We start from the raw sequence: 10,562 nt of genomic DNA on the forward strand, positions 1-10,562 counted from the left end.
GATTTTTAGCAGCTGATTGGTCGAACGTGTGCACCAATGGGACTTTGTTACTATTCCTGCAGCCGATTTCTAAGGATTTGTTTGATTTAGGGGTTTCACATTGGATTTGCTGTATTATGTGATCTTTCAACACAGGGGAATTACTGACATTTGACTGGTGCAGGCTTGATTATTACCTCCAGTAAATAAGCAAAGGTCATATAGGATTAATTGAACAGTTTGAATCTACAGAGTGGATAAGCTGTAAACAACTGGGGTTACAGCCATTAAACACACTGATGATTAAAACCCAATCTTATCAGTAAACCGCTGACTCTGACACTGATGAGCCACAAAGTCTCTCATCTGTAAAACGAGGCCCCTGTTTCTGGCCACATTCCTCCTACTTCCTACTTTTACGTAAGTTCTAGGAATTCAAACATAGTTACAGAAAACTTCATGTGCATCATATCCAGACTCCAGCTGACCTTGTGCTCGAGGCGGAGATGCTCCTCCAGCAGACCCCGGCGACTGCTGTCATAATAGCAGAGCTGGCACTGGTAAGGCTTGATCTCAGCATGCTTCTGCAGGTGCAGCTGCAGCGCCTGGTCACTGGAGCATGTGAAGGTGCATTTGTGGCAGCGGAACACCAGGCCCTGGAGGTGGCGCGACAGCTTGGAGCGGCTGACCTCCAGCGGAGCCACGCGCTCCTCTGGCGGAAGGAAGAGGAGAAGATGCGATGTGGATTATTAGGTCGGAGGAAATGGCGGGAGGGGACAAATGGTGGAGCGAAGAACAGTGAGAGCTAAAGACATAATAGGAAAAAAGAGATGTTGGGACGCAGGAGAGGTGTCGAATGTCATTTGTGTCACACACACATAGAGAAAAAAGTGATCCCAGTGGCTGAGGCTTTTGTCATTTTCTCAATTTCAACCCTAAAACTCTTCTCATCTGACTCCATAATAGAAATTTGCCAATGTCAAACCCCTTCATCAACGGACGTAACTCGTACCTCTGTGCAGGACGATGTGGTCGATCATATTGCTCTTGTGTTTGGTGTGGTAGAGGCAGAGAGGGCAGCGCAGGTCTTTGGGGATGTCTTCAGGTACGTTATTGTTGTGTCCAGCCTCCACGTGCATGGTGAAGTTATTCCTGAGATAGAAAGAAGGAGGGTCTAGTGTTTTGCCATGTGCGAATATTCTTGGAATATATTGTGCATTGTTCGTGAGCTTTAGATATCAGCGTCTGCATTTTCATAAACACTGCTTTCCTTGTTTCTTTCCTTACTTGTAGCAGGTGAAGAAGGAACAGTCTTTGCACTTGAAGAGCTTCTTGCCGCCGTGACGGTCCCTGTAGTGCCGGCGAAGGCTCTGCATGTATCCGGAGCTGAACTCGCAGAACTCACAAGTGAGGATGCCGTCTGGTCGATTGTCGGCCAACGTCGAGCCGCCGGGGGCTGAACCAGAGGACATGAGACTGCGAGAGGCCAGCTGGTAATGACTCAGCTGCTGACGAACATCGGCCGTCTCCAGGTAGGATGGATCTGAGAGAGGGACGGAGAGATTAAGAAAACGTGTTGTTTATTATACGTCTGATTATTTCCTGAGAAAATGAAATGCTGGTTCTAATTGGTCTGTGGAACGCTATCAGCAGGCAGCAGAGCATCTCGTCCTTTCCAAAGGAGACAGGATTTTCCAGAATTGAGTTCTATTCACACTCAATGTCGCCCCCCCACCTCCCAGACACTGAAGTGTAAATGAGACTGTCATCATTCGCCCACCACCTTTTTCCCTTCTCATCATCCACCTCTCACGAGTCTATAATATCAGTGAAGCAGCTCATCTTCTCGTCCTACTTTGAGCCTCCAACACATTAATAAATAAACCAAAGTTACACTAATATAATATCTTAGATATTATATTAGTTATTTACATGAATTGATTCAATGTTGGTGGTTTAAGATTAAAGTCACTGTGACATCACATAACACATTTCTTTTCCATGTGAACCTGATATCTCTGGAACACGGGGATTTCCTTTTTTAATTTGGTAGCTGGACTCAAAGATGAACAGATTCGAATTTGGTGGTGGAATGTCAAGGTCGCTGTGACCTCACATAACCCTCTTTTGCCCCGCGGTCATGTTATTTCAAGAATGCCTTGAAAAATATTTTTGTATTTGGCATCAATGTTCACTTAGACTCACAGAGTGGTCCAAGGTCAAAGGACAAGAAGCCAAACATGCTTTTGGCCTCTTGAACATGAAATCTCACGTCTGCCTTGAGAAAATGTCTTCGAACTTTGCCCATTCGTCACTTGGACTCAAAGATGAACTGATTCAATTTGAGAGGACAGAGGTCAACTGTCACATTGGCCTCATATGAGACTTCTAGTATATATTTTAATAGTTTGGGGGAAAAGTGCGTGTAAATGTTAAAACAAACTGACTATATTAAAACCACCTTCAAGAAGTTAAAGTTAACTTCCTAGTGATGAGAAGCAATCAAATGCTAATCCTCAAACACATTCCACTGCAAACATCTGAATTTCAGACATTCAACTGAAGGTAGCGACTGTGGCGTGGTGGAGAGACATTCAATATGTGTCAGCTCCGCTCTCTCTCAATGCTTCATTTGTCTTGGTGAGGCACAGCTGACAGTGTTGGTTGGTGCATTGAGGAATGTTGCCCTGCTCCAGCTCCAGGGAAGATTCCACAGCTCCAGCAGCAAGGTAACAGCTGCTGCCAAGAACAGTCTGCGAGCTAAAGCGGCGGCTGCATCACATCACGTCGCTGTAGCTGCTACACCAACCTACAGTGAGGCTGCCTCTTTAACTCAACATAGTCTGTGAAGAAACGCGTCATAATCAACATTTAAGGAGAATCCGAGACTCCTAAATTCTCAAACTTTGTCATTTATTCAATCTCTGCACACAACTGTCTTTCAGAGGCTGTGAATAAGACACTATGATATATCTAAATCAGCTATAACTGCTGATTTTCAGATTCATAGTAAATATCTAGGTGTTATATTTGCAAAAATGCAGAATTTCATTATTTGCTGGGTTTGCACATTCTGATAATGGATCAGACAATTTTGAGAAAACTGAGCCCAATCTAAACGGAAGTCAAAAAGTGAACATTGTTGCTCCCATTTTAGGCCTCTCTTTGTTTTACTTTGATTGGGGGATAGAAATACCTTGCTAGTGCGGTTTACATAAATATAAACACATTTATGGATTTCATTTGTGATGGACCTCAAAAAAAATGATCAGATAATTGCATTGAATCGCAGAGTGTGTGCATCATGTCTGTGTGATGTGGCTTTGAGAACAAGCATGTATTTTGATGCAAATTATGGCAATCGGGCAAATAGGTTTTAAAGTAAATTTCACCTCACACAGTTTGTTTCTCCTGCATTACAGTGGATTCTGCTGCAAAACTCGAATTAGATTTCCCAAAATTTGGCCTGACGAGTCCATCGTATGACATTACATCAAAATCACATTACACGTGATCTCATACCATCTGAGGCCAGCGGAGTCGGCTCTGTGGAACTGGCCAGCCGGGAGGCCCTGAGGGTGGCATGAGCAGCCTGGGTAGCAGCCCTCAGTTTGGGGAGGGTCAGGGCCTCGCCGTGGTCTCTCAGAGAGTGCTCCTTCAGATGGCTGATGGTCATGGAGGAGAAGGGGCACGACAGGCATTTGTATGTTTGCTGCTCGCCTGGAAGATAAACAAATATAAACAGGGACCACAAGTCAGCAACTTTATCAAATACACAAACGCAGGATTAGATGAGGATTAAAAAACCTATAAATCATTGAGACTGAGGAGTAAAAATGATGATAATAAACACACTCTCCACCATAAGCAAAGTTCCCCTCTGAATCCAGCTCTCACAAATACTGGCACGGACCGTTGCTCCCCTCGGACTCATTAGTGTCATTGTGATAGAATATTTTTTCTTTTTAATCAATGGTTAAAAGGTGTCACAGGTAAACTTTACTGCAGTAAATAGAGCCTGACCGAAAAAAAATTTGGGGGCCAATGACGACACCAACAGATACCAATATATGGGCCAATAAATAAACAGAAAATAAGAATACTAATATCAACAGCTAGGAGTGGCCAAGACAAAAAATAACATAAATTATATTATTTATTTTCTATTGTTGTATTTTTCATCATCTATTTTTCCTGATTTCTTAAATTTATATTTGGTATTTTCGAACAAAAAACAACAAAGAGAATGTTAGAAAAACTACTGCAATAATTTTGAAGGTCTTGAATCTAAGTTGCTATTGTTGGGAGATCTGATACAAAGACTAAAGATTAAAGGGACTTTAGTTAAGGTTGTTTGAGGACACAGGACAAAATGACTGTAATTATTATGCTGCTCCTCTGTATGACTTCGCTCAAGCTGTTTTGCCTAATATGTCTTTCTTTGCTTGAAATTTGAATTTTTCCACAGGTTTCTTACAGCATCTTGATTTAATATATTTGCTCGACAACATAATACAAGATGCGTCCTGCAGAGTGAATCTGACTCAACTGTAACATGTTGTTATCCAGAAGTGGTTTTAATAAGCTTCTGCTTTGTTCAACTGTCCCTGGTGAAAACCAACAGTTTGGTAGCTGCTGGACGTGGACGTGACACTTTTGAGTCAAATCCTTCTTTAGTTTAGCTGAAACTACAAGCAACTCTGCTTTTCAAATGTAATTGCAACAAAAAATTGGTATGTGTCAATTTTCCACAGCAGCTGTAAACTCGTAGCGCTGCTTCTTGTTCTCTCCGAGCAGACAGTTGAGAGCACTCATGCACCGATTGAAAATTGGTCTTTCTAGTTTGCCGGTTTCCCGATTGTTCCTTTTGCTCGTGTATTGATCTCTCAGGTGCAGCTTTTTCTCTCTTTTTTTGGCATTTCTTGAATGTCTTTGGATCAATGTTGCCGTCTGGCTCGCTCAAAAACAAGAAACACCACAGGCAGAGAACTGCATCTGACTGAAGACACCTGCATGGGGCATGCTGAGGATTTCATTCTCCAAACAAACAACATTAGCAATATACTCATCTGTGGCCTTTTTGTGCTAAAATCTTTGAATATGAATTTGATTCCTTTGGGTGGGCTTAATTAGGTGTGTCTAATTTACTCAGTGAATGCAGTGAAGCTGCTCCTCAAGCTAATCCACTGGTTGTATTGTGCAGGAGAAGCTAAATCAAGCACAGCGTCGTTATGTGGAAGATGATAAAAACAGGAGGCTGCTATTTTCGACATGGACACAGCTGTAAGATGTGATTTAACATATGTGTATGTATGTGTGTGTGTGTGTGTGTGTGTGTGTGTGTGTGTGTGTATGGAGGGGGGCGTTTACCTGTGTGTGCCTTATGCAGGTGGCTCTTCAAGCGACTCACGTAGGCAGATTTAAAGGGGCAGAGTTTGCACTTGAAGGGTTTGTGGTGCCCGTGGTGAGACTGCACATGTCTGTCCAGACTGCCGGAAAAAAGAGGGAAGGATACGACATAAGAGAATGGAATCAAAAGAAAATAAATGAAATCAGGACAAAGAGATAGCAGATAGAGAGAAAGTGATAAGAATAGGGTACAGGAGGGAGCTCTACGCCGCAGCATCCACTTTGATGATTTTCAAAAGTGCCTGTTTTCTGCGGCGTCTGAAGCTCTTCATTCTGTTTGGCTCACAAACAACAGCTGCACATTTCCAATGACTACTGAACAAGGGAGCCATGGGGTGAACTCATCTACCCACAATCCCCTGGTGGGAATTAGTGTGCAAGAGCCTGTGGGGACGGTGGCTGTGGTTTTTAATGCCGAGCCTCCTAGGTGGCATGGGAATTCGTCTCCTTTCTGGGTCAGGGCACATACTGTACAGAGGGATTACACCTGGGAGCTCAAAGGTGATGAGGACTCTCTCTCTCTCTTTCTCTTTTTGGTCTGAGTCTGTGTGATGGATCAAACAAATCACGCTTCCTACATGTCTACTGCTTCTAATGTTTGTCTTGTTCTCCTCGGAAGCAGGAAATCTTCGAGGAGATTAGAGAAGCGAATGCGACGGGGTAAACAGAACAAGGTGTAAAACTGTGCAAAATCATTCCAGCATCCAGTCGATCTGAAGAAAAGATTGTGTAAGGTACCCAATAAAATGTTTATAATACTTATACCTATGGCTAGATATTGCACATATTGTAAGAGTGTGGGTATAAAGATCTAGCACTATAGAAAAACGACACAGTTTATGTTTATCTTTGTGCTACATTACACTCTTTGAATCTGGATCTCAATGTGGCAGGAACAGACACATCCTCAGCTTCAATCAGCTGTTTTATCTGTAAAATAATGATGACCGAGTTTGTTGAAATTGGTAGGCAGCGTGGGATCATGGGAGTTTTGTTTTCAGCACTATTGCTTAGGTGAAATCATGTTCAGGGATGAGGTGACGTGATAAAGTTTGTAATAAATAGGCCGATGTTTTTTAAGTGTTTTTCCATCACTGGATCATTTTAAATTTCTGCAAGGAGAAGCCACAGTCGGCTGAACAGCAGCAGCGGAGAGTTTATCGTCCCATGAGCAAAAATAAAACAACAAAAACGTGTTTGGGTGTCACCAAATCAACCAGGATAAGAATATGAGAAAGTCAGAAAAGATGAATATTCAGTGGTGCATCAATGGATCAACACAGGAACACTGGTAAAAAATAACATTCTGTTTAATGTGTTCAATTTGGGCATCGTTGCGAAAGACTACGATGCCCTAATTGGAGGCTCAGGAGGAAGAGCGGCTAGTCCATTAACCCGGAAGTCGATGGTTCGATCCCCAGCTCCAAATGTTTGCATTTTGAAGTGTCCTTGGGCAAGACACTGAAACCTAAACTGCCCCTGAAGGTTGCGCCGACAGCATATAAATGGTGTGTGATAGTTGAGGGGCTTTATGTGAATGGGTGCTGTGAAGCCTTTTGAGTGGTGGATAAGACTGAAAAAAACCTTTTTAAATTAAGGCCATAAATTGTGAAATTATTTACTAAAATATAAACAGTGGTCATTCACTGCTCCTCTTTACTTACTTGTGCCTGAAAGGGGAGACGAACTGGCAGTACTGGCAGCTGTATTTGTCCTCTCTGCTGAACATGGCCATGGCTGAGTGGCTCCTCTCGTGGGACCTCAGTCCCTGCATGGACATGAAGACTCGGTCGCACTGGGCACACGGGTGACCCCCCGCTGTCAACCGCTGCTTCAGTTGGTCCTCAGTCACCACGGCAGCGAGGGCCGCCGCCTCGCTTCCTTCAACGGCATCCGTTTCCGGATCAACCATCTCCGTGGTAGCAGCAACTCCACCAGAGGCAGCTGAAATCAAAGGTGGGCTCATCGTTGCAGCCTCGGGTCTCTCGAGGTCATCGGCTTCAGCGGCTTCAGCGGCTTCAGCGGCCTCCAGGTCGCCATTAGTTAGGCTCTCTGTGGGCAGGGTCAGGGGGACGTCGGCGACCTCCTGCTGAAAAACAAAGAGCACAAGTCTCAGTAAGTCTTTTCCTACAATAAAACAAAGAGAAAGATTGTAAGGATTAAATATATTTGATCTTGATGACTTAAATATTATTTCGAGTCTGACACATTTAACCACACCTGCAGTAAGGTTCTACCTCTACTGTTTTAGCAAAGTAGTTTTCTGTTAAATTTGAGTTACATCTCTCTTTCAACAGGACCACCATCATATGAAAGACCTTTGTCGGAAATGCTTGGATGAAGTGTCTCTCGAGTCGTCAGTGAACAAATAATGGGATGATAAACTAGAGCCTAACAGACAAGACTAAATCGTAGAGTTAGCCAACAAAACATTAATCTGACAGTATTTCCGGACACACCTTACTTACTTGATAATAAGGATTTGATTGTTTTATACAAAAAGATTGGGACGAGAAGATTCAAGCCCAAATCTTTAAATCTGACCAGGAGCATTTGTTCATATTATATCTAAATCTATTCATATCTTCTCATATATCTCTCAGCCCATCATTGAAGATTCTTAGTCATCATGGTGTCTAGAGCCCATTTCCCATTGGTCAAATCAAAACTCATCTACTGACAATGGGAAAGGAGTCAATCACGTTTACCTACGTTTAGAAAACCCATGTATATCCACTCATTTTGTTGTGAAAGAGGAACAACTGAAAGGTGGGTTTATGACGTATAGGTTTCAACGGCCATTCAAACCTTCACTCACCACAACGACCTGCATGTTTTACATAACAACTGTCAAAATAGGGAGCGTCCCACAGAGGCTGATTACCTGGAACCTGGAACCAGGCAGTTGGAACTGAAGAAGCCTCTTGGAAGAGAAGTGAAACAAAAGCACAAGCTAATCTAGCTGTCCATACATAGATCTCTCAAGCTAGATAACTCTTTATAATAATAATAATAATAATAATAATAATAATAATAATTATTATTATTATAAATCTGTATACCAGCATTTATTCTGAGTGTCAAACAACATAAAAAAGGCTACAGAGCAGATCACCTTAATATCTTAATATCTGCCAACAGCGACACGAGCCGACTGCAAAACAAAACTCCACCATCTCTTCCTGCGTCAGCCATGTGCTGGAGTTCAGAGCGGTTCCTGCAGTCGTCCCGAGCAGACAGACGGATCACCCGTGACTTTTTTATTGCCCCGAGGAAGATCATTCTTTCTGCAGAGGGACCTGACCCTGCACTTTGCGTAAGCCATAAATAAGATGTGGCATCCACAGACCCAACCTTGCAATCCAGTCTGCCCTGACTCAACCGTGGGCTTGTTCTTTAAAGAGCTCCATCGGAAGCCATTGCAGCTCCAGAATTCAAACTGTGCTTGTGATGCTATAAAAAGCAACGTTTATTTTTAACCTCTGCAAATGTGTAAAACAAATAATATATTTTTATCTGGCGGAGATACTGTATGTGGTCATCATGTCATAAGCGACAACTGCTCACAGGTAACACAAACCTTCACAGGGTTACCACCTTTAGCTGCACACAGTAACATTTTATTCTGAAAACTTTGAGTTAAATTTTATTGGCAGATCTCAGTTGCCACAGTGAGTTAAGTAAGTCTTCACTCTCAGGAGCTCATCTTAAATACATAAAAAACAGAGTGAGTGTCTGACGGAAGGAGCAGGCCTCCACTGGGGTGAGGCGTTGGATCCCTTGGCTTGTTCCCCTCGCTGGCAGCCTCAGCGGAATACTAATGTTCGAATGGTTACCCGCCGCTGCCCTAAAAGTTATGGCTCACCACCCCCTCTGATACTCTGCTGCAATGGGACAGCGTTGCTTGTTTTCCCTGGGGGGAGGCTGACAGACTGTCTACCCAGAAGCCTCTGTCAGTAATAAACAAAATGGGAAACAGAGCCCGAGCTCAGTAAAACACGTCGCTGCAGAGCTCGGAGGAGTTGGCTTGTAGGACGCTGGGCTCCGAAAAGTGGGTCTGTCAGAGTGTTAATGTTAAAACAGGAGTGAATAATAGATACTGAGCATTTGTTTGATCCTCAAAGAAGCAGCTACATGATTATGAAAATAATTGGTTCTACATTTTTAGGAAACACGCTTATTTTCCTACTTGCTGAGAAAGAGATGAGGAGATAGACACCACAGTCGTGCAATGGCGAATCTAGGATTTCTCTAAATCAAGGGCCACTAGGGGGCCAATAACATGTCCAACATCCGTGCACAGCTCTTGATGCAGTAAGGTGCACATTTAAGTCATTACTTGTTTACTGTTTACTCAACAGCTAACAATGACGAGGTATTTTCTTGCTGTCTGATGCGTTTCTGACTGGCTCGTATCTTTCTTCTCTATGCTCCTTGTGATTTGCTTGAAAAAATTCTCAGGGAAACACTGAAGCTTTCAGTGTGGCAGCCGGCCACATCTGGAACTCTACCCCAGAAGAAATATGTAATGCTTTAATAAACTTTTTTAAATAACTTAAAACCAACCTGTTGATAAAAGCTTTTGACCACAAGTTTCTTTATCCTCAACTGTTCTCGTGATTTTTATTTTATTTTTACTTCTATACTTGTCTCCTAACCCTGTGAAGCAGTCTTGGGTCCCATGAAAGGTGCTACATATATTAAAGTTATTATTATTATTATTAACTCTCAGCAAAAATGTGTTTCAAAAATCATCTTCTATCATCCCTACTGTTACTTTAATACTTCTTACAGGCGAGTAGACATGCCTTTATACATTTAAAATCCTACAAGTCACAGAGGCTACTATACAATCACATATTACAAAATGTAAAAACCTAATCCAACTCCATTTACCTTGAAGTGTCCTTCTTTGACCTCTCCATACTGGACGTGCTTCCTTAGGTGGTTGCAGATGGCTCGGAGGGTGGAGTGCACTTCAACGCAGAAGTTACACCTGAATCCTACGGGTGCTTTATTTACAAGACTCTCCTGTTCAGAAAAAAATTATAAAAAATCAGTTAAAGTCACAGATACTATTTTCTTTTTGTTTGACATCTTGTATTTGAAGGTGATTTTTGTTTAACCTTAACATCTTAATGACACAGTAAAACAACACGACCTCTCTCCTTGAC

General features: G+C 42.5%; 1 protein-coding gene across 4 annotated transcripts in view; it reads right to left on the bottom strand.

Moving 5' to 3' along the window:
- Nucleotides 1-10,562, bottom strand: part of znf462 (zinc finger protein 462) — a 46,434-nt gene that overhangs the window by 7,809 nt on the left and 28,063 nt on the right. For 3 of the 4 annotated variants that reach the window (XM_053410727.1, XM_053410730.1, XM_053410729.1), the window contains exons 4-10: nucleotides 10,285-10,419; nucleotides 7,053-7,477; nucleotides 5,350-5,468; nucleotides 3,502-3,699; nucleotides 1,267-1,522; nucleotides 992-1,131; nucleotides 468-691 (exon numbers count right to left, since the gene is read on the bottom strand). In XM_053410727.1, the coding sequence (XP_053266702.1) occupies nucleotides 468-691; nucleotides 992-1,131; nucleotides 1,267-1,522; nucleotides 3,502-3,699; nucleotides 5,350-5,468; nucleotides 7,053-7,477; nucleotides 10,285-10,419 (1,497 nt within the window). The remainder of the gene's footprint in view (nucleotides 1-467; nucleotides 692-991; nucleotides 1,132-1,266; nucleotides 1,523-3,501; nucleotides 3,700-5,349; nucleotides 5,469-7,052; nucleotides 7,478-10,284; nucleotides 10,420-10,562) is intronic. The other variant, XM_053410731.1, reaches the window with a different exon arrangement.

The sequence above is a fragment of the Pleuronectes platessa genome, chromosome 19 (assembly GCF_947347685.1).
Source record: "Pleuronectes platessa chromosome 19, fPlePla1.1, whole genome shotgun sequence".
Taxonomy (NCBI): domain Eukaryota; kingdom Metazoa; phylum Chordata; class Actinopteri; order Pleuronectiformes; family Pleuronectidae; genus Pleuronectes; species Pleuronectes platessa.